The following is a 20,920-nucleotide window of genomic DNA, read 5'->3' as shown; positions in this document are numbered from 1 at the left end:
TGAAACCATCAGCCATGGTTTTGTTAACAAGACGGTTTAAGAGAAAGCAGACAAAGTGAACATGTCTATGTCAGCTCTTTTATTAAAATGAGCGCAATATACATAATTATGTGCATTCTGAAACAGGAACAATAATGAATAACAAACTGCTTCTTACAACGAGAACCTCGGGACTCCATGCTGTTTAATAATCTCGGAGACCGCACCAAGCAAATACAATTAAAAGAGAGCGTGTTTTTGTGCAACTGGCTTCTGTGTCCAGGAGACAAAGACCGCTTCAAAATGTACTGACATCCTTCGTTGCGAAGAAAACAGTTTTACCGAAGAAAAGCAGTATTATTACATTTATAACACTTTGTTTTCTATGAGCAATAGTTGTTAGACTAGAACACAGCGCAGAAAACTACACCCAGAAATGTGCTTATTCTTGAATACACAGACTGTAATGTGCTGTTCAGACAAAGTAGTGTTTGCTTGTTCGATGTGCTCGTATGATTAACGAAGAAATATTGCATGCAGCGCTGATTCCTCAGCCGCAAATTCAACTTCAGTGTACGATGTTCGTGGTCTGAGGAAATGCTGCTCATCTTGCAGATATTATTAACTCTTTTACATCTTCTCTTTCATTGGAACAGAAACATTCTGAGGTCTTGCCACTGATAATCGGCTCAATAATATCAATCATGATTTTTTTTGTCACGAGAAAAGCAATAAAGGAAGACCACTTCGACAGCAACGAATGCAATGAAGTCAATGATAACATGTTATACGTCTGTGCAGTTTTTGCATCGACATCCGCTATGATATTGCTTTCAGCAGCACTTGGCAATAGCTGAAGAACCAAGACTCCACCTGGCGGCCAGCGTCAACTCGCGCGGAATTTCTTCAAAGATCGCCTGAGCCTCGTCACTGCATGAGTATGTCAAAGCTGCAGAGTAATCACAGCTTAGCACCATTGGGATATAAAAAAAAAGTCTGTGCCTAAAAGAAATGGAAATTTCGGTGAGCTGGTCACGAATCATTCAAACAAACGCGCAGCGTATAAAGGGCTACGTGACAGCGCTTTTGGTGATGTAATGCTTCGCACTGCGCTTACTTCACTGCATGCTTTTAAGTACGACACCTTCTCATACAGTCTCCATGTCGCTAGAAAAGTTCTCGAAATGGCGAAGCCTTGAGTCTTAATATAGTCTTGAGGACCACTTTCCATTACATTTCTTCATTTCGTCGGCGACACAATTTATTCTAAGCTGAGAAACGCGTTCTCCACATTCATAGCTTTCCGGCGCACGACAAGCATGCGGACCTCCTTCCGTCATCACTTGACAAAAAAAAAAGAGCTTGGTAATGAAGTGAACGATGGAATGAAGATTCAGGACGTCCCAGAGAGTCCGTCAGGGTGTCCTAATAGTAGTGAACGTAGTGCGCGTGTGCCACCCCGAGCGGTGCGGGCCCCGGAGCTGTCAGGGCGACTGGCGGCCGCACGCCATAGTGAAGTGGTGCCGGTGCGGCATAGTGAAGCGGCGCCGGCGGGCCATAGTGAACTGGTGCCGGTAGCACAGGTGCGGGGGCCGGCACAGCCGGAGCCGCCGGCACGACGGGTGCGACGGAGTGGACGACTGGCGCTGCAGCGGGAGCCGGGTGCGCCCAGTAGGGAGCCGGCGCGTGGAACACCGCTGGGTACGGCGCTGGCACAGCCTTGGCCACGGGAGCGGGTCCGTAGACCAGGGGAGCCGGCGGGGGAGCCGGGAAGGCCACGGGAGCAGGTCTGACCACGGGCCTGTACGAAGCCGCGGCCACAACGGGAGCAGCAGGGGGAGGAGGCCTTGCCACGGGCGCGGCAGCCACGGGGGCGGCTGCAGGAGCGGTGTAGGCGGCGGCCGCGGGCGCCGACGGTGCCGTGCCCGGCTCGTTGGTGTACACGTTGGCCCGGAAGCCCGCGCCGTCGGCCACGTAGTCGACTTGTCTGAAGACTCCGCCGGCGTCCTTGTAGCCGTAGTTGCCGCGCTTTTGGTTGGCCGAATCGCTCACTTCGTTGCGGTACTGATGGGTGCCGAACTCATCCTTGGAGTCGTAGCCGAAGCTGTACGGGTGCGCTGGCTTGAGACGGGTAAAAAAATACGGGAAACAGGTAAAGTGAGGCTCGGCGCTTTTCGTATTAAGCATCCTGCAGCGCGTAATAAAATACTGCTGGAGTTTCACGCTTCGCTGGTTATCGAACATAGTACGAGAAATGGAAGAAGGTAGTCACTGTAGAGGAAGCAAATTATGGAGAACGCTCAAGTGTCACGCCGTGACAAAGCTTACCTGGACAAGAACAGGCGCTGGAGCTGCGGCGAGAACGGGAGCTGCGACAGCTGGAGCGGCAGCCGGCCGGGCATAACCAGCAAAGGCGGTGGTGGCGGCAGCGGCAATCAACAGCACCTAAAACCGCAAGCATACTCTAGATGTGGCCAATGAATGTCATTTGTGCTCACATGCACCTTGGCTGTACGCAGTGAACTGGCCAGTACTGAGGATCAAAATTACAGAAGTTTAGGTGCAACGCACTAAGTGTGCGTGCTGGCATTACCACACGATGCAATAGTTTCTTACGCTTTCGTTACTCCGAAACGTCTCTAGAACCGCGATGGGGATTGAAATATATATATATATATATATATATATATATATATATATATATATATATATATATATATATATATATATATATATAATATAGAAATTATATATATAGAAATATATATAATTCAGAAAATATTTATGTTATATATATATATAAACGTTAGTTATATATATATATATATATATATATATATATATATATATATATATATATATATATATATTTAACTAACGTTTATATATATATATAACATAAATATTTTCTGAATTTCCGATTGGCCGTGGTGGCCTGTGGTTATCTCTATCCTGACGTATAGAGTGTCTGATGAAATTCATTTCTGACGCATTGGAGAGTTTAAAACAAGGCCCAAAGACACAGTGTCTATTGTAATTAGGTGGGCACATCTACTCGCGTTTTGTATCAACTTGACATTGCTCTCCCCTTTGCCGAAGGTAACATGTCTGAGACACTTTATCTCAGCTTTTTTACCCTATCGCCTCATGCCCTTGTTCTCCGCCTGCTACGGCTGAAAAACGCACCATGTCTCATGCTCATTATGGGACAGACTATATTAGTATTCAAGGTAGCTATTCGACGTCGACATCGAAGTGGTTCGGCAATTCGCCAACGCTAAATTGAGAAGACGAGAATTACGTAAAAGAAGATATTCCGAACACGAGCTTGTTTTTGTCCTCGGTTGTAGGCATAGTTTTGACTTAGAGATTTTAAAATGCGCACCGACATTCGCCACCTGATTTACAAGCGTTCTGTGGTAAGTTCCATGTTGATGCAGTGCCACAACTTGCAAGTCCCTGAAACGCCGGCGAAAGAGAGTCAAAAAGACGGTGAAAAGAAATGCAGTAAACCGTCTGAAGTAATGAAGAGTGTACAAGGCTGGCAACGCCTTCTCCGAGTGACTTAAATATCGGTTGCCACTGCGTACGGAACAGCAGCTTCGTTATCTTTAATTATGACCTACATGCAGCGCGCGATGGAAGAATTCACGCCATTGCTAAATCAAGTCAATGGCCAGCATAAATGAACTTTCCTTGACTGTTGTAGCCACGCGCACCTGCACCCGTCGCGAAAGATACACGTAAGTGTGAGGCCTCAGGTAAACCCCCTTATCTCGCAATCCGCGTCGAAGGACGACACCTAAGGTTCGTTGTAATGGCATGTGCAGACGCCTTTGCTTGCTGGTGCTCCCGCACACGCATTATCGCTTGAAACGAGTTCTGTTGGCACTTTAGGCTTCGACGCCACTGCAAGTCGTTGGAATTCCACACATGTGCTCAACTTATGCATAAGCATGCCGAGATATCAGTGCCTCGCTGTGGCGAAGTTATCATGGCGTTTAGCTTTGATCCCAAGTAAAGCCTATTCTATTCTTTAATTTGGTGAGGTTTGCTGTTGTAAAACAATGGTGTCAGTCATAAAAGAAATGTTTTGAGCTGAATACCCTTTTTTTTTCTTGCCTAGCTGCCTCTGTGAAGAAATTCTTTGCCTTCGCTGTCTACTGGCGTCGTTTTGCAACCGAAATTGCTTTGAACTGCTTTACAAGCATCAGCCATGTCCTGCTCTTCGTGTTCAAATTGATCTAGGAGTTTCCAGAAATCAGCGTTTATACGTGAATAAGTCAGTTTTTCGCAGAAGGCTAAACATGTTCTGTTCAAGTTGTTGCCCGGTCTTGGGCCTAAACATGGAAGTTTAAAAACACGACTACCTGCTGCCGCTAGATTGCGTACTTCGTTCATTTCGGTTGTGCTCCTTTCCTCTCTTTTCCTATCTAACCACTTGCCCGTTCCGCACGTGCAGGGTACCAAACCAGTACTACCTCTTGTTAATTTCCCCGCCTTGTTATTAATATTAATAATATTTCTCTCTATTTATGTTTTGACAACAGTTATGACAGTCGTTCTCATCGCTGACGCAATGACATGAACGTAATGGTACCCTTGAGGCAAACTGCGAGCCTTCATATCCGAACGCGAACGATTGCTTTCCTTCATATTCTATCTGATTGTAGTAAATCGTGGGGTAGGTGTCTGGTTCTAGAGAACAAACACCTACTTTGATTTCTGACCCATAAATATCTGTGGGGTGCACGCTAGAAGAAGATATTTATTTCTTCATGAAAGAGAGTGGGAAAAATATACCGCGGCGTCCGTTCATACCGAAGTTTCCAGCATTGCTTAGCAGTTTCCTAGGTCCTAACGTTAAGCTACTCAAGTACTTATGTAAGTTCTTCGCTTCCTTTACACGCGAGATGCTGGGAAAAGTAAAGAGCTCGAGCACATTCGGACAATTAACTCATGGCGAGTAAAAGCCATAGTACAGTGAGAATTGACCGACACTCAGCCCGCGCCGCCCCGCACAGCAGCAGGGACATCGATACCAAGGGAAAGCCCCAAATAGAGCGCAGGACTCGCCGGAACCAGCTAGCTGGGGTTTGGAACCAGAGCGTTCTCATATTGTTAACCACTGCTCAGAGAAAAAGGCGTAATAGCGCTTTGATCACTAATGTGTCTGATACTTGCTATTGATGTTATTCAAGCAAAAAATAATAACAAAGACGCCAAGCATCACTCAGTTCTCTGAAGATTGCACACTTTATATTCTAGCACTGTTGATTGAGCTCGTGAAAGGGTGCACGCAGTGTAATGTGGGACTCCATCTCTGCCTTGCACCCAGGTACAAAATTTAATTCATTGATTTGCTCGCTTGACGCAACATACATTTCACCGAGCAGTAAGGTACACCCCGTGGCAAGAGAGAGAAATGTTGCACTGAAAGGCAGGGACCTTTGCCTCCTCGGGAAAGATTATCGGGCGAAAAATTTTCAGCATCCAAGCATCTCTGCATTGTGGCCAAATAGAACACAATCCCAACGCCCGGGTACATAAGTCCTGCCATTGTGTTCAGCACTGTAGCCTGATATTGGCTATTCTTAATATGAATCATGGAAAAAAACACGAAACGCATATATCAGGAAACAGAAGAAAGAGCTATAAAATAGAGCTGGATGAATGTAAGTGTCGGCACATACACATGGAGGTTTAAAAATGCTAGAGCATACACCACGAGACGTGCAGTTATCCGCGAAAGCGCAGCATTGTGACAGCTGAAAGGCTTCGCGAGATATTCATTTCAATAACTGGGAAGCTTCAGTCGCAGTGGGAAAGCTTCTGACAGAAGCTGATGCGGTTCCTTCGAGAATACAGGTAGCCGTGTTGTGCCTTGTTGGAAGAGATTCAAAGAAAGCCGACATCGAGGAACTGACTCACTTCGACCGCACGTGAAGCAGGTTCGCGGAGAGTCATTTCGTGCCCATTTGCGGAAATGAGGAAGCGGTGGCTTCACAAAGAACGTTGTGCCATCTGTATCGTTCCCACGCAGGTCGTTTTTTTTTTCCTTATTGTGAAATTCTTCGTCGAAGTAGCGTATTTATAGGACAGGAGATTTTACAGCCCATTGCGATACGTCGCGGACAACTCGAAGAGCGGAGGAAATCGAACCCTCTCAGGCGCTCCCGGTTTTCGCGCACTGTCTCACCTGAAATACCATGATTGTTCCCTTGCGTGCGTCGACACCACGGCGACAAAGATTGTCTTCGATATCAGCGAAGCAGCAGGCGTCCACCCGGCGTGTATATCCTGTGGATCCCGAAGCGCGTCTTTCGGAATGGCGAGAAAACGTTCGCTGTCATCAGGAATTCGCGCGCTTATATACAGGGGGTGCGGTGTACAGTGGGACTGTCGCCCTACTTTCTATTTCACGACACCACGGGCGCCTGCCGACATGTGCGCATGAATTAGCCACCATTTCCCGGCGCGTGCGCTCGCGCATGGGTTCGAGAACGAAGCGGCATCGCGTGAAACACGAGGAAAGAAAGACACGAGCGCTGAAATGGGTGGTTGAAGTTCGCCTCGCGTCGCCCAGAAATCTGCATTTGTGCCGGGGCGAAAGCACTCGCAGTTTTCAGCGCAGCGCGCAAAAAAAAAGAACATGTACGATGCACTTTCGGTTTGACCTGAAAGGTCACCATGCAGTGCACGCGGGGATTTTTTTTTTTTTTGTAGGGCGGGTTACTGCGTACGGCAGTTTGGGTGTTTCTCCATGGGATCGTGGGCTTCGCAGATACGCGTGGACACATGTCGTCAGATGTGAACGTTTCCGTGCCATTTGCGGAAGTGTCGTATTGCCTCCAAGGTTGGTGAGCTTGGTTTGCATAAGTTTGCTCAATTTTGCGAGTAATATTGTGCAGCTCGGGACATGCTTCAGCAGCCACTTTATCCGAATAGGCGCGCACGCTGACTGCACCAAGACTTGCTCCGCACAATTCCTTCAACGATTCAAGGATGCGACCGTATACCGCCAAGCCAGTAAGAAGTTTTGTGCACTTCGAAGCGCAAAGTTCGTCCGATGTCGCTAATATTCTGGATTTTTTTTTTTACACACCTCGGCTCTAGAGAGACGCCGAAAATACTTCACCCATCTTAAGTTCTATTTACTTTTAGGTTGTGCCACTTAAGCATATACATAGACCGCACTGATAGCGAGCTATTAGACAACTCTTAAGAGACGTAACGCCGAGGTGCGTAAACTGTTTCAAACACAGCTACATAGTTCTAATTTTGATGTTCGGAAAAACTGAGTTGAAAAAAATTTTGAACAGGCCACTGGAGTGTGCCCTTTTATTTTTCATTATTTTTTGCAGTCAAGCCGTTAGTGTGACTAGGATAGCTCGATCAAAAACATTATATGTAACTTATCACGCTTTTATGAGAAAAACTACATCACTCACAATGTTCATACATTCTGAAAAACTGTGGAAAAGGTTTGAGGAAATATTCTGCAAATCTTTAATTGCGTGTGTTAATTAGAAACAAAGTGAATATTGCTATCTTTAGTTTCGGCTTGTTTCAATACGTTACATGGAACTGTTACAAATTTTCTCCGCTTCCATAGAAGAACGAAAAACGGCAGCAATTTTCCATTTATGGAAAATATAAGCCATGCTTTGGGTGATTTGTAACAAATGGTGGATCTGTGTACGTTAAGTGCTTAGAAAATAATTACCGACTATTTGTTTCCTACAACTGTTCAGGCGTTAAACGAGGCATGCGGTTTGTTCTGCCGGTCACTTTAGCGAGCTATGGGAGACGCGTTGTATATATTTTGCTGAAGTATAAGAACATGTTGTGAGTAAGGGACAATAAGTGTTGAATTATTGTAGATTGATTAGAGCATTTCTAGAAAATAACTGACGCAAAAGCTTTAGATCGTCATACTGTGGTTTGCCTCAATGTTTGCCGGAATTTTAAAACAACTGCACAAGACAGAGAGTCCAAGGCCCAAACAATGAAACGTTCCTTTCCTTCGAGTGCCTCCTAACCTCACGTGAGGCCTCCTTACAGCGAAGGACCGATGGAGGAAGCAACCGTACTCTGAAAGCTCCCGTCGCCTGTCTTCCCGTAAGGAGCGGTTGCCGCATGCCTGGGTTCGAGATTACCTCTTAAAAGCTTTACGCGAACACCATACTTCTATAAAAAAAATGTTGTATCATCGCACAATCTTTAAATTGAAGAGCTAATATAGAGAAGCGTGGACGCTTTCTTCTAGTTTCGTTTACGAAAGTTAAAGAAGTAGCGCATTACAGTGCAAAACTTGATGTGCTGCATCAACGCTGGCACGCCGGCGTCCTGCAACGCCTAGCAACACCTAGCAACGCTTTCAAGCCGCACGCGTGACTGAAACGAACATGCCTGGCAAGACGTACCGTGCTCGCACTTCTCCGCAGGGGGGCGACAGCGCGCAAGCGCAAGCAAACGTCACGTAAGCAGTGAGGGGAAGCGCTCGTGCAGGGCCAGGAGCGGAGTAAGGACCCATGAAGGTAGCTTTGGAGCTACCTTATGCTGAGGAAGCACTAAGGAAGCCTTCACCGAGGGCCCCTCAGTAAGGAAGCTTTCAGAGTGACATACGGTAGCCTCACTGCAATGAAGGCTTCCTTACTGAGGTAAGGAAGATGTCATTGTTTGGTCCCAAGTTTTAAGAACATGGGAGCATGTTCAGTTTAGTGTGCCGGGAAGCTTTCACGTTTCTACCTAAATTACAATAGTCGCGAATAATTACTGAACCCTTGTTTTTTCTTTATTTTCGCTGTTTTTATGTGCTATACTGAGTACATAGCTGGCTTCACCGGTGTCCTCTCTAAGCTACACAAGGTGCCTTGTCTATATTTAGATACCACGGCGCAGAAGTTTGCCCGTGAAATCTGGTGTAACTATGAACACTGCCAAGATGAAATGAAGTGAAAGTAGAGATAATGCATCGGAATATCTTTCCGCTATGGCAAATAAGTTTGGATGAAATACAGCTTTTAGAAACAATTCCTATAAGAAACGCTTGAAAGCTTTGTAAGGTCATTTTACGCTGTTTCCTAGTTTCCCGACGAATGCTTACGTTACGTCAAGTTTGTATTTGGTGAAAATATGGCTACCTTAAGTGTAATGCGTAGCTAAAATGTGAATTTCTGGCTTATTCCTTACTGGAATGGCCAACAGCCCCACATGCGACACATGCAGCTGTTAAGAGACGCTCACACACATTATCTGTGCCTGCCCGCGCTGTAGTGCCGAGATGCAAGTGATTCCGTGATGCCGAGTGATGTGCAGAGTGATAGAACTATTGGGCCATCGACCACTATCAGAACTAAAAGCGCTACGCCAGTGCTCCGAAAGAACATTTTCGCAGAAGGCCGTATTCGCGTTACTAAGATTCCTGCGGTCTACAGGCCTTCACGTTAGACTTTAAGAACGCCGCCTCCTACCGCTCTAGTGTACGCAGTTTGTTTGCTCTCGTCCTTCTTTCTTTATCGCTCCCCCTTCCTTTCTCTTTCTCTTTTTATCTCCGCATTGCTTGCCCCTGCACATGGTACTTAACCGAAACCACCTCTGGTTAACCTCCCAGCCTTTCTACACAACCCTTTTCTCTATCATCTGAATTAATTGACAGCGTTGCGAAGAATCACGGAACACTCCTTTTCACCCTATTTTCGGCATTCTCATGCGTTATATGTGTCGTTCGTAATACATGTCCCCAATATCTTCCGTGAACTAAACTAATTATCTTATTTTCATTTGGATATGGTTAAATTTAGGTACATGTTATGCATAATGTGTAAGCGAAATTCAAAGTGTGCTGTCAAAATATGGGCAAACATAACACTCAAGCTCTATGAATGCATTTTAGTACTGCTATGGAACAAACGCCTCTAAATGTTTATAATACGACTCACAGACAGCACCATAAATTTATGCCGAAAGGATTGCCTATGTCTTTCCGTTTCACAAAAAATACAGCGCTGAAGAATTGACTAGGCTCCACGAAGGAGGTCTTATAAATTCATCTGAACATCGATAATGGCAAGCAGCCTCTCACGCTGCACAACTATAGAAAAAAAAAACGCATTAAAGTAGGGTTTAGGAATTCTCTCTGATGAACAGCCGATATTGATGCAAAAAATTATAGCAGATTACTTAAACTAGTTTGCTATAGAAGCACATCTTCGAGGTACTGCACTATATAGGACATGATTTCAAGTTAGGTAATATTGGTTCCCGCGAACGTCTTTTTTCAGGCGCTACCATTGCTCATCATAAGCACATACGGTACGAAAGACGTCGTAACGGCAGACTGCAAATGCTATTGAAACAAGCCGCCGTTGAGGAAGATCGACCAGCCGCAGTGGATTAGCGGCTATAGTGCTGCGCTGCTAAGCAAGAGGTCGTGGGATCAAATCCGGGGCCCAGTGGCCGCATTTCGATGGGGGCGAAATGCAAGAACGCCCGCGTCCCGTGCATTGGTGACATGTTAAGAACCTCAGGTGGTCAAAATTAATTCGGAGTCGTCCAGTATACTGTGCCTCATATTGAGATGGCGGTTTGGGCACGTAAAGCTCCAGAATCTAGAATCTGAGAAATATTTATCTTTGGAGAAGCATAGCTGTGCAATAAGACATTAAGCAGTGTGCACGTAACGCGATAGTTGCCTATGGGTATGGGAACAAAACTTGTGATTAAGGAAATCTTTGCCGTGATGTTTCCTGTGCTAAGTGCTGACGACTAAAATGCAGTTCCTCCGAAACTTGTGTATACACGAAAAAAAAAACATGCAATAGACCTTTACTATTATGTTTTTATATATAGTTATAGCATCATTCCAGGTGACCAAGTTAAGGAGCACGTAGATTTCTAACCACTACCGCAAAGGCACATTTTGCGTGCCTGGGTGGGCAGGACAACGTGCTAAAGAATAAATAAATACTGTTTATTCTGGCATGTGCACATATACAACCATGTATCATGCCAGCTAGATGATGCGAAAGGAAATAGACAAAGCAGGTTGCGTGACTTGGCTTACATCTTGGTTCGTAGAGCCCCATTATCGCGTGTACGCATTTACGTACACCGAATGCACGTAGACCGAATCCAATACGAATCAAATAGGGCCAGAAGTGAATCGAATCGAATACCGCATGGTTATCCTATAGTTTTCGTCTACTGAACAGCCATTATTAGAATTAATATAAAACGATGTTCCACGTCATAGTTTACGGCACTTAAAATTAGCAAGTCTCCGTCATTACATAGTTTGCTATGAAGCGCTGCTAATTATAAGCTCAAATGGGGCATTAAACGCAAGCAAGTAGCTTCTTCGCTTGCACAGGACGTTTCAGAGAGTGCGAATGATTGCTGTATAGCCTGTAAAGTATGGGTAACATGTAAAATGTAGCTTGTTAAGTATGTATAGGTGGCTACCTATGCGACAGAGCCTGCTCCAATGCGCAAGCTCTAATGTTTATTGTCTATAGTATGCTTGCGGGGATAAAAATTTACCGTGGGTTTGCTTTACTTTTATGTTCATCTGGGCGCGGATGATGTTCTAAAATATTCGAAACGTATTCGAAAAGTATTCTCATTTGTGGGCAGGGACTACTAGATTCGAAGACCTAATCAAATAGGACAATTTTCTATTCGTTATTCAAAAGCTTCAAATATTTGTGCACCCTCATAAATTACCCATAAGATCCTTCAATGACAATTGCAATTTAAACATTTCATGCTTGAAACAACGGTCAAACTGGATGCGACCAGTGCCACAGTAGAATTTTATGTATTTCAGCACAGTTTTCAGTCACGCTGCCATCACAGTAGAAAAAATACGCCACTTTTTAATGAATAAAGCTTAAAGAGAAAAGCACGTGGGAATCTTGGGGAGGAAGTATCCATGCTCGCCAGAGGCAGCTGAGAAAGACGACCGTGGAAAAATTTCTTCAAGTCGGGGTCGTGCCAGTTCGAGCCCAGTGGTCGCATACCAGAACGCCCACGAAGAGGGAGTGACCGCAGAGACGCACGCAGCCGCTCATTTTAACCACAGGTGCCGGTGTTCGGCGCGCTGCAGTGCCCAGAGGAAAGCCTCGGCGTGCTCCTTGGGCAGTGCACATCCCGTTCCGAAGGCCAAGATCGTGCCACGTTAATTTCTCCGACACGCTTTGGCCGAACCTCAGCCGATCGCTATAGGTCTCTCGCCAAGACGACACTCCTGGCGCCTACGCGTATCTCTCGTAATATTCTCGTCGAACGAAGACAGCGAGAAGAGGGAATTTCGATCTCTCAGCACGTAGGCTCTCTGGGACCCAGTTTCGTGCCACAGTCTGGCTCGCCCGCCGAGAGCGCGCTTTTTTATTTATGGTTCAAGGACGTTGCTTACGCGGTACCAAGAAGCGGTCGAGATTCCCGCTTGACGTTCGTTCCCCGTGTTTTAATTGATGTGGAGTGCTTCTCGCCGGGGACTCCATTTTGTTTCATTTTACGTCGTCTTTCCGACGCTTTACTGCGGGACTCGGTATTTCACACTCACTACAGCCATCCTTCCACCTTGAACACATTAGATGTCCTCACGTATTTTTTGCTTTCTCTCTTTCGCCTCTTCGTTCTTGCCCGCAAACGTGTGCAGTCGCGAGGGCGCCTGCTTCTTTCATTTCTGCTTTTCACATTCCGACTTTTTTTATTATTGATCATTTAATTTGTGGATGAAGGCGTGCAGACCGCTGTTGTAGCTTGTCATCGAGCATCGATTAACACACCGATTTGCCTTTGTGCACGGTAATATGCGTTTTCGCTCACGAATTATGTTGCCAAATTAACTTTTGTTTTCAATTTTATGTTTATGAACAAGGCTATGACTTATTTAACGACACCTTTCTAGTATGTGTCACTCTCATTAAGTTCATGAAGGGCTCAGTTGTTCTTTAGTCGAATGATCTGCGAAAAACTTGCGAAGTATGGAACATTTAAAACACTTATAATATCCTGCGCAAGCATCTGTGTTATTGCTCCAGAGGTGTTGTGTAGTTAAAGATGGTGTCGCGTACCTTATCTATCAAGGCAACTCTTGAAGTATCACTGTTGGCATTCATTATTGTCGCTTCAAAGGTTACGCAGAATGAGGGAGCATTTATGATACTACGATTTGATAGCTGCCGGAAAAAAATAGAAATGAAAGTTTGTTATGGATCACTATAATAACAGTGCTTAAAGGGACCCATTAAGTCATGGCATTGATATCACGCTGACGCACACGTCTCTTGACAATGTTCATTATGCATCAAGGATATGTTCAGTGCTACTTGCGGTCTGACTGCGACGAATAAGCTGTCGATATATATATATATATATATATATATATATATATATATATATATATATATATATATATATATATATATATATGTGCACCTGCACAACTGCCAATGTTACCACAAGTATTGATGTGGGAATCGACATTGTTGAGAAATTGACGCCTCGAAGCTCAAATAAATAATACTTTCTGTCGTAGCACTCTTTTCAACCATGCTTGAAATATTGGAAAGTACAAAGTTTCTCAATGATCCAGCTCGGTTTCTTTGAGGATGTTTAGCCCAACTTTGTCTTACGCAACGGCTGTTACATATTAACAATACGAAAATGCGCTTTGTAGGGGAATCAGTGCCTAATCAAATGGATATAGTTCGGTTAATACCTGTCAGTAAACCCAGCTGATATTTTACCGCAGCAGTATACAGGGATAATTATTATACGGCATAATTCGGTGGTAATATGCAATGGGAGACAAGGTTTATCTAACAGTACAACCGTTTGGTTGTGCCATGAACTTGCAGGGAAAACTGCTACAGCTCCTCAGAAAGGAAGCTCCATAGAAGGAAAGCGGCGAAACACTATCGAATAGCAAAACCGGGCGACAGTGCAGCAGCTATTACGACACGTATAAACCAACTGCGCCGGCGTCCTTCCGTCTTCGCATAGTGGGCATTGTTATGCTTTGCATTGTTATGCTCTTATAGCTAGTCAGTATAAAGAATTTGAAGCTTAATATCAAATATCTGCGCCTTACTCTTTTTAGCAGACGCAGTCAGCGCGCAAATGTCGCATCAGCAGGGAAACATGGTTGGTTCAGTGAGATGGTGAAACATGCAGCAAATGTCAAGAGAGAAATGGCTTTTTCTTGTACCTTTATATGAAAGACTGTATGCATGTTTGGAACATTTTCACGCTGGACACGTTAATATTGCGTCTGCGCCAGCGGTGATCAATCCCCCCAGTAAGCTTTACGAAATTCAAGCATTTGGTAAAACAGGTGTGCACAGCTATTTCGGCACGTACTTAATGGTGTCTAGACTGAATTTGAATTTGCTCAACGTGTTTATAGAAGCAGTTGTCACGTACCTGCCTTATAGCGACACCATTTGCTCATCAGGGTGCCGGATTATTGCAATCTAACACCTGCTTTTTTATGCTGGTTGAATCATTCATATAATAGGACATATTCTTGATATTTAGAGGCCGAATCGCGTAAACGAAGTTGCAGTCGTGTAAAAGAAGACATATTCAACGTTTTTCGAAACGCCTGAAGACATCGTAATTCCCGAAGTTCTTGAAAACTCAGGGCCAATGTGTATGCGTAAGTTGTGCAAGAGTAGGGAAAAATATGCTGTTGCCGCTACTGCTCTCTTGAACAGTGATTGAGTGTTTATGTACAATACATCGTGCCTAGCATAGTGTGAAGAAGTTCGTTAATTTATATCATGTGCGCTGTGCTGAGATGCCATTTTAATGTAGCATGCAAACCACGTGAAATTGGAAATGTCTATTAATTTCGCTCCATTAGGCCGCTTATATAATTGAGGCTCATGCACATTTCAGAAACATTTTACGTATTTTAAAGTTAAGGGTGCTGCAATTTTTGCTTTCAAATGTCTAGAAAAAAAAACACCTTTTCGAATTCTCGCCATTGAGGATCACTCAACGAACTTGCTCTTTCCTGCCTCCCCCTCCCCCCCTTTAATAGGCAAAATTTAGCATAATATATCGGGCAAACATTATTCCCATAGAGGTGGCCCAATTACGACATGTCAGGAGCGAAAGAGGTTTTTCATGTAGCTCTTCATGCACGGTACTTTATTTTGCGCGGCAGTGCTTGAAGATGAGAAAAAGTGAAAGCGAAAACGGGGCGCCTACCTGTCGGCCGCTTTTAAAAGTGTGATGCGAGGGACCGAATGGCCTGGATAGTATCGTGGTTTTGCATTTCTTCAAGTTCAGGGTCATATGCGAAATGATGACACTCAGAGAAGTGATGCGATGCTTTTGCATCCTTGGCAGCGCTTTTACAGGAGGCTTATGAAAAGGCAAGTTCTTGATGTGCTCCTTTCGTGTCTTCTGACTAAAACCTGAGCCCTTGAGTATAACATCTACAGTCAAGTGCCTATGCCAAACTGGGCTTACTTTTGAGAATGTTTTGTTTGGAATTCTACTAAGAATTTTAAATGAGGAGAATAGCTGTCAATGTTGCTATTTTCTCAGCAGTAAGTCAGCCACTAAAAAAGTTTCCGCTGAGGCGCTTTAGAAGTTCTTTATTCAAGAATATACGTGAAATAGATATTACTGTCTTCGAAATTTATGTTTGCTTCAGCATGGTAGCTTTATATTTTTGCTGGTTATGCAAAATTGAATACTGGCAATGAAAAGAACAAATATGGTGCCGCAGAAGTGACTTAGCAACATGACATTTGATGATGTGCTTCAACGTATGTCGGATCCCTGTCTTCACCTGGACCCGCAGAACTTATCTCTTCAGGTATATGTTGATGTTCAAATGTGACCACACCGTGTGTTTTCTCATGCTTGGAGACAACATGCATGTTTAGAGTATAAGGCGATCTAAGAACTATTAGGAGCTATAGCAAAAGTTTTTACTATGGTCATGAGCATCGCCTAATTTATTTATGCAGTGGAAAACCTCCAGGGAATGCATCTGCGTGGTCACATACTGGTGCATGATTTTGTAGCTCGATGTAGTCGATAGTAATAGATGAACACTTCAGGAGCACAGCATATTACAGATGAAGAACAAATCAAACCTTCGCCGATGTATGCCAACCCGAGCAACTAATACATGAAGTAAAGCGAATCCGTATAAGGTGTCCTCACATCCTTCGGATGCAAAATTGGGCTCATTGAGGGGCGTTGGCGCAGAGGTCCTGACGCCATCCTCACAGGCCCCCCGGGAGAGCTGGCGATGCTGAGCTGAGACATCTTAGATCAGCAGCAGGCGGCATCCCTGGCAGGGCCGTAGATGCCGAAGCCGAGCTGGATGCACGCTGAGGCATTGCTTGGTATGCCATCCAAAAACTGACCTTAGCCAAAACGCTCATCAGAATACATGCAAAATGTTTGTAGATTTCCAACCCTCCTAACTCACCTCCAAATTGAAGTCAGTTAGACATGACGTGGAAAGCAAATTACTATGTATCACTCGCTAAGATGAAAATGCAAAGAGAAATATGTGTAAACATTTTATGTGACGGGAAGACAGAGAAGTCGACCTGTGCTAGTTCGCTTTATCCTTCTATTCTGTACTGGGGAACAGGAAAAATAAGTGCAAGTATTTTCATGGATGATTATCAGGAGAGAAAAAAAAAGGGGGGCCAGTGGCTATGTACGTTGGACAGCGGCCCTACACTAAAGCCCTATAACCACTCGTATAGGGATGTTTCATGCAAGAACTTTCCCGGCACTTTCGTTATCTTCCTTGCAGGTGTAGCACCAGGCTATGGGCCAAAAATAGCTCTGTACGACAGTGGTAGCCTGCCAACGCTTGCTAAGAAACTGTCCAGCGCTCGTCTTTTTGTCATATATGCTAGGCTATCCCATAATATGTGTTTGAGCGTTTAAGGCGTCTGACAGTGCTCAGGGACATGTGTAATTTATCATCTGGGTCGATTACATGCAGGCATCAATAGTCAAAGAAATTGTGATCCATTAGCGTTGCGAATGTTTAGTGTAGCTTTTATTCTATATTTATTTGTAATTAGGTTCGGAGCGCATTCGGGGCTCTGATGAATACTGTGCTTGCTGTCTCTTCTTGTGATTCTTACTACTTCTGATACCGAGTGTAGTACCACCTGCCATCGCCCTTCACCATAGCCGCGCGAAATGGTCGTGGAAATTCCTCTAGCAACATCGCTGTAAAAGAAGCCGCTGTCACTGTCATCATAGATTCATTGTCTGAACATAGCATGCGAGCTTGGTATATGCTGTTCGTGTGTATATGCTCGGATACTTTTTGTTCGTGTGTGCATGTCAGGATGTTACGTGTCTATATGCTTCGGGATATGCCGGATATGTGTACTCTGGCCTTAGTATGAGCAAAAATAGAAAAAAGTGTCCGACGATTATGATAAATCCCTAATGAGAAATTTGAGCGATACATTGAGGCAAAGAATATGAGACCGCACCGTCTGACATTGAGCCAGTGCCTTCAGGGCCTGGAACGCTAGCATGATGAGCGGAATCGGAGCCAACTGTGTAAGAATACGACGACGAATGCGCGAGCAGTGGCACGAGCGCGTTCGCGATATTACGCCGAGGGACGCCGGTGCTCAACCGAGGGACGGGCGTCTAAGAGCAGCGCTCGAAAAACGAAGAAAAGCACGCTACTACTGGAGCAACTTCTATCTGTCGTAGCTTATATGAGATCGGCAGCTCCGGCTTATGATGCTATATCTATTAGCTTGCTCAAATTTTTGGTACGTAAATTTACGGGAGAGTTGCAAAATATTGCGAACACTTTCCTTTAGACAAAATGGCTACCTAACGAGTGGAAGGTAGCTGAAATTATCGTGCTTCTAAAGAACGCCGGAAAAAAAATCTTGATTCGGACAACATTTCGCCAATCGCTGTAACTTCTAACATGGTAAAATTATTCGAAAGAGTTGTTTATATTTGTCTATCAGAGCACATTTATAAAATTAAGGCATTAGACACCACTCAGATTGGATGTCGCAGTGGTTGTTCTATTTGGTGCGTGCATCTCGATTTAGAAAGCAAGTTACAGTTAGCTGAGAGTAACTTAGAAGTTTCGGCCCTCGTAACTTTAGATATTTCAAAAGCTTATGACAGCGTAGAGCATATACTCTAAAAAATTTTTGGACCCTTTGGGGTGTATATCTGCCACACAGCAATAATCGACATCTGCCTTGATGCGTTTCCTTTCTTGAAAACGCCGCGCCCACTACTTTCCTGTCGGGAATGCTATGTCATGCTGATAACTCGCATGCTGTTCGTTACTGGAAAGTACCGGACTCGCAGCGGTAAAGAAAGGAAATGCATCAAGGCAGATGGCGATTATTGTTGTGTGGCAGATATACACCCCAAAGGGTGCAAACTTTTTTTAGAGTGTAGCATTATAAGCTAAGTATAGCATTAGCATGCCTTCGCGCATGCGTGGCAGCGGCGGCATGGCATCAGCCTCTCTACAATGTCTGAATAAATCCTTCCGTGAAACTTTGAACGGACATTCAATAAACACAAACTCGTGTTACGAATCTTTATGCACTCACAAAGCTTTGCTGCGCGTAGATTGCAACTCACTCGATCTTCTGCATTTTTTTGCTTTGTTGTACCACTTGTTACCCCACATGCATTATGTATTATTTTATATACTAACATATATACAATTATATATATGCAGGTCACCTAGTTACATAGGTACATGTGTCTTAATTTTCTTAACTTTTATGCGTTGTCCATACTTTATTCTTTTATTCCTTCCATCTGATTTTCATCTGATATTTCATCCATCCGCTCGTTTTAGTGTTACTATTCTTTTTCTTCACTGCTGCCGCTGTCATCGGAGATGGCACCAGTCAGAGGTCGGCAAGAAGTTGCTGGCGTACTTTAAATATTTGAAATTGCATGCCCGTTCACGAACACGTGATCTTTGACAACCTCGGGCAGGACGACGACGAAGTGCCTTCTTCTTAGAACGCTCCGACATCCGCTCCGCTCCGCCTGTTCGAAGCCGCCATCGCTGTTGTCCCTGGTTCCTGCTTGCCTCGACAGAGCGACCGTTTCGTTGACCTGCAGTGGTGTTTTGGCTGAGTATCGGGTGGTTTAAGGTGTCTCAATACGCGTATTTTAGTTCCTGGTTTATTGGCATTCCTTGCGTCAGCCGTCTTGAGCTGATGTCGACCAGTCCTCCTGGCCAGGCGCGATCCGCCTGGTCAGCATCCCTGCCACCTAATGAATTGCCCATAGATTTATTTTTTCGCAGTGGCGTCAGCACCATTCCTGTGGCGCTTGTGCCTACCAATGGAGGCTCCATCAGGATCACGAATCCACAGGCTGTCCAGAAGGCACTCAAGGCCACGTCTAACCACTTCCAGACCATCACTGATGTACGAGCGTTCGGACGGAGAGATATAGTGTGTCGTTCACCCGACCAGACCTGTGTAGAAGACCTCTTGAAATGCACTTCATTCGCTTCCACCCCGGTGAGTGCTTTTATTCCGCCTCACCTTGCGTGCACCAAGGGTCTTGTACGGGGCGTAGACTCCCGATTAAGTCCTACTGAAACCCTGGACAAGCTATCCTCAGCAGGCGTCATTGCCATCTACCGTTGCAATCGACTGGCCAATAACGAGAGGGTTCCGACAGAATCTGTTATTGCAACGTTTGTGGGCACATCATGTCCATCTGAAATAAAGGTGTGGCCTCTTGTGTTCCGTGTGGAGCCGCTTCCGTCACGTCCAATCCAGTGTAAGAATTGTTGGAGATTCGGGCACAGTGCAGGAGGATGTAAGTCTAGCTTGCGTTGCCGCACCTGTGGGGATGGTCATTCTTCAAGTGAATGCTCTACTCAATCTCAAAAGTGCTGCCTCTGTGGGGGAGAACACCCAGCAGACTATTCAAACTGCTCAGCTCGCTCTCAAGAAATACAAATTCTTGAAATAATCGACCGCCGTCGTTGCTCCCGAAGAGATGCAATTTCAGTTATCAAAGACAGGGCCTTCGGATACTCTGGTGTTACAGCGCGCAACACTCCGAGCATGGATCTTAACCTCTCAGAAGCAATTGACTCTCCTGTGGAAAAAGCAATGGCTAAAGCTATGGATAAATTGATATCAAGTCTTTCTGATTGCTTAGCGCAAATCATTTCCAGTCAAATGATGCAAATAATGCAGCCAACTAGGACACCAATGCAGTGCCCAGTATCTAACGCCACACCTCGAACGCCTAGCAACGAGGTAGAGAGGCCTTCCACAGTTGCAGAATATTCCACAGACACTACTTCGCTAGTCCAAACACGTGAGGATGAGCCCTCTTGTTCAGACACTGTTATTGTCACAGACATGGAACTTGATACTCGAGCTCCCAAACGTATGGGGTCCCCAATTTCAAAAACGATGAAACCAAAATAAAAAAAGAGTCAACCAACTCCTGTGCTTACAGAAAGTATTCTAAAGGCGGCAGTTGCCGCTGCTGTGCGTTCAACACCATTGGACAGTTGAAAGTGCTCCAGTGGAACTGTCGTTCTATATTTTCAGCTTCAACAGATTTATACTGCCTATCTACTCAATTCAATCCAGATATCTCACTTCTTCAAGAAACGTGGCTTTCACCAGAGAAAAATTTTCATTTAAAAGGTTTTCGGTCCTTCCGATTAGATAGAGACTCGCGAGGTGGAGGATTAATGATACTTGTTTCCAGTAAAATTTGTCACAAGGCAAAAATTTCTTTTCAAATCATGGACTGCGACTGTGAAATTTTGGCCATAGATTTATGTCTCCCAGGATACCATCCATTTTCAATTATAAATGCTTATTTCCCCATCGGTGTGCAAAGTACGCGTCAACTTGATATGGCTGTGGCTGCATGTAGAAAAGAAATTTTGTTT

At 44.7% G+C, this 20,920-nt stretch overlaps 1 protein-coding gene across 1 annotated transcript; it reads right to left on the bottom strand.

The window, feature by feature from the left end:
• Nucleotides 1-64: 64 nt before the first annotated feature.
• LOC135903550 (cuticle protein 16.8-like) lies at nt 65-6,435 on the bottom strand. The gene is made up of 3 exons (XM_065433860.2): nt 6,179-6,435; nt 2,308-2,424; nt 65-2,100 (listed from the first exon to the last, which is right to left on the bottom strand). Exons 1-3 carry the CDS (start codon nt 6,188-6,190, stop codon nt 1,405-1,407), a joined length of 825 nt encoding a protein of 274 aa, XP_065289932.1. The 5' UTR covers nt 6,191-6,435; the 3' UTR covers nt 65-1,404.
• Nucleotides 6,436-20,920: the final 14,485 nt, after the last annotated feature.

Source organism: Dermacentor albipictus, chromosome 1 (genome assembly GCF_038994185.2).
Source record: "Dermacentor albipictus isolate Rhodes 1998 colony chromosome 1, USDA_Dalb.pri_finalv2, whole genome shotgun sequence".
In the NCBI taxonomy this organism is placed as follows: Eukaryota; Metazoa; Arthropoda; class Arachnida; order Ixodida; family Ixodidae; genus Dermacentor; species Dermacentor albipictus.
Note: the sequence above shows the minus strand (reverse complement) of the source record. Positions and strands in the feature narration are given on the sequence as shown.

What these genes read in the sequence shown, in the direction of transcription:
- LOC135903550 (XM_065433860.2), bottom strand. An exon ending in CAGCGCCTGTTCTTGTCCAG is followed by an intron (nt 2,101 to 2,307) that starts GTAAGCTTTGTC and finishes ACCCGTCTCAAG; the next exon opens with CCAGCGCACCCGTACAGCTT.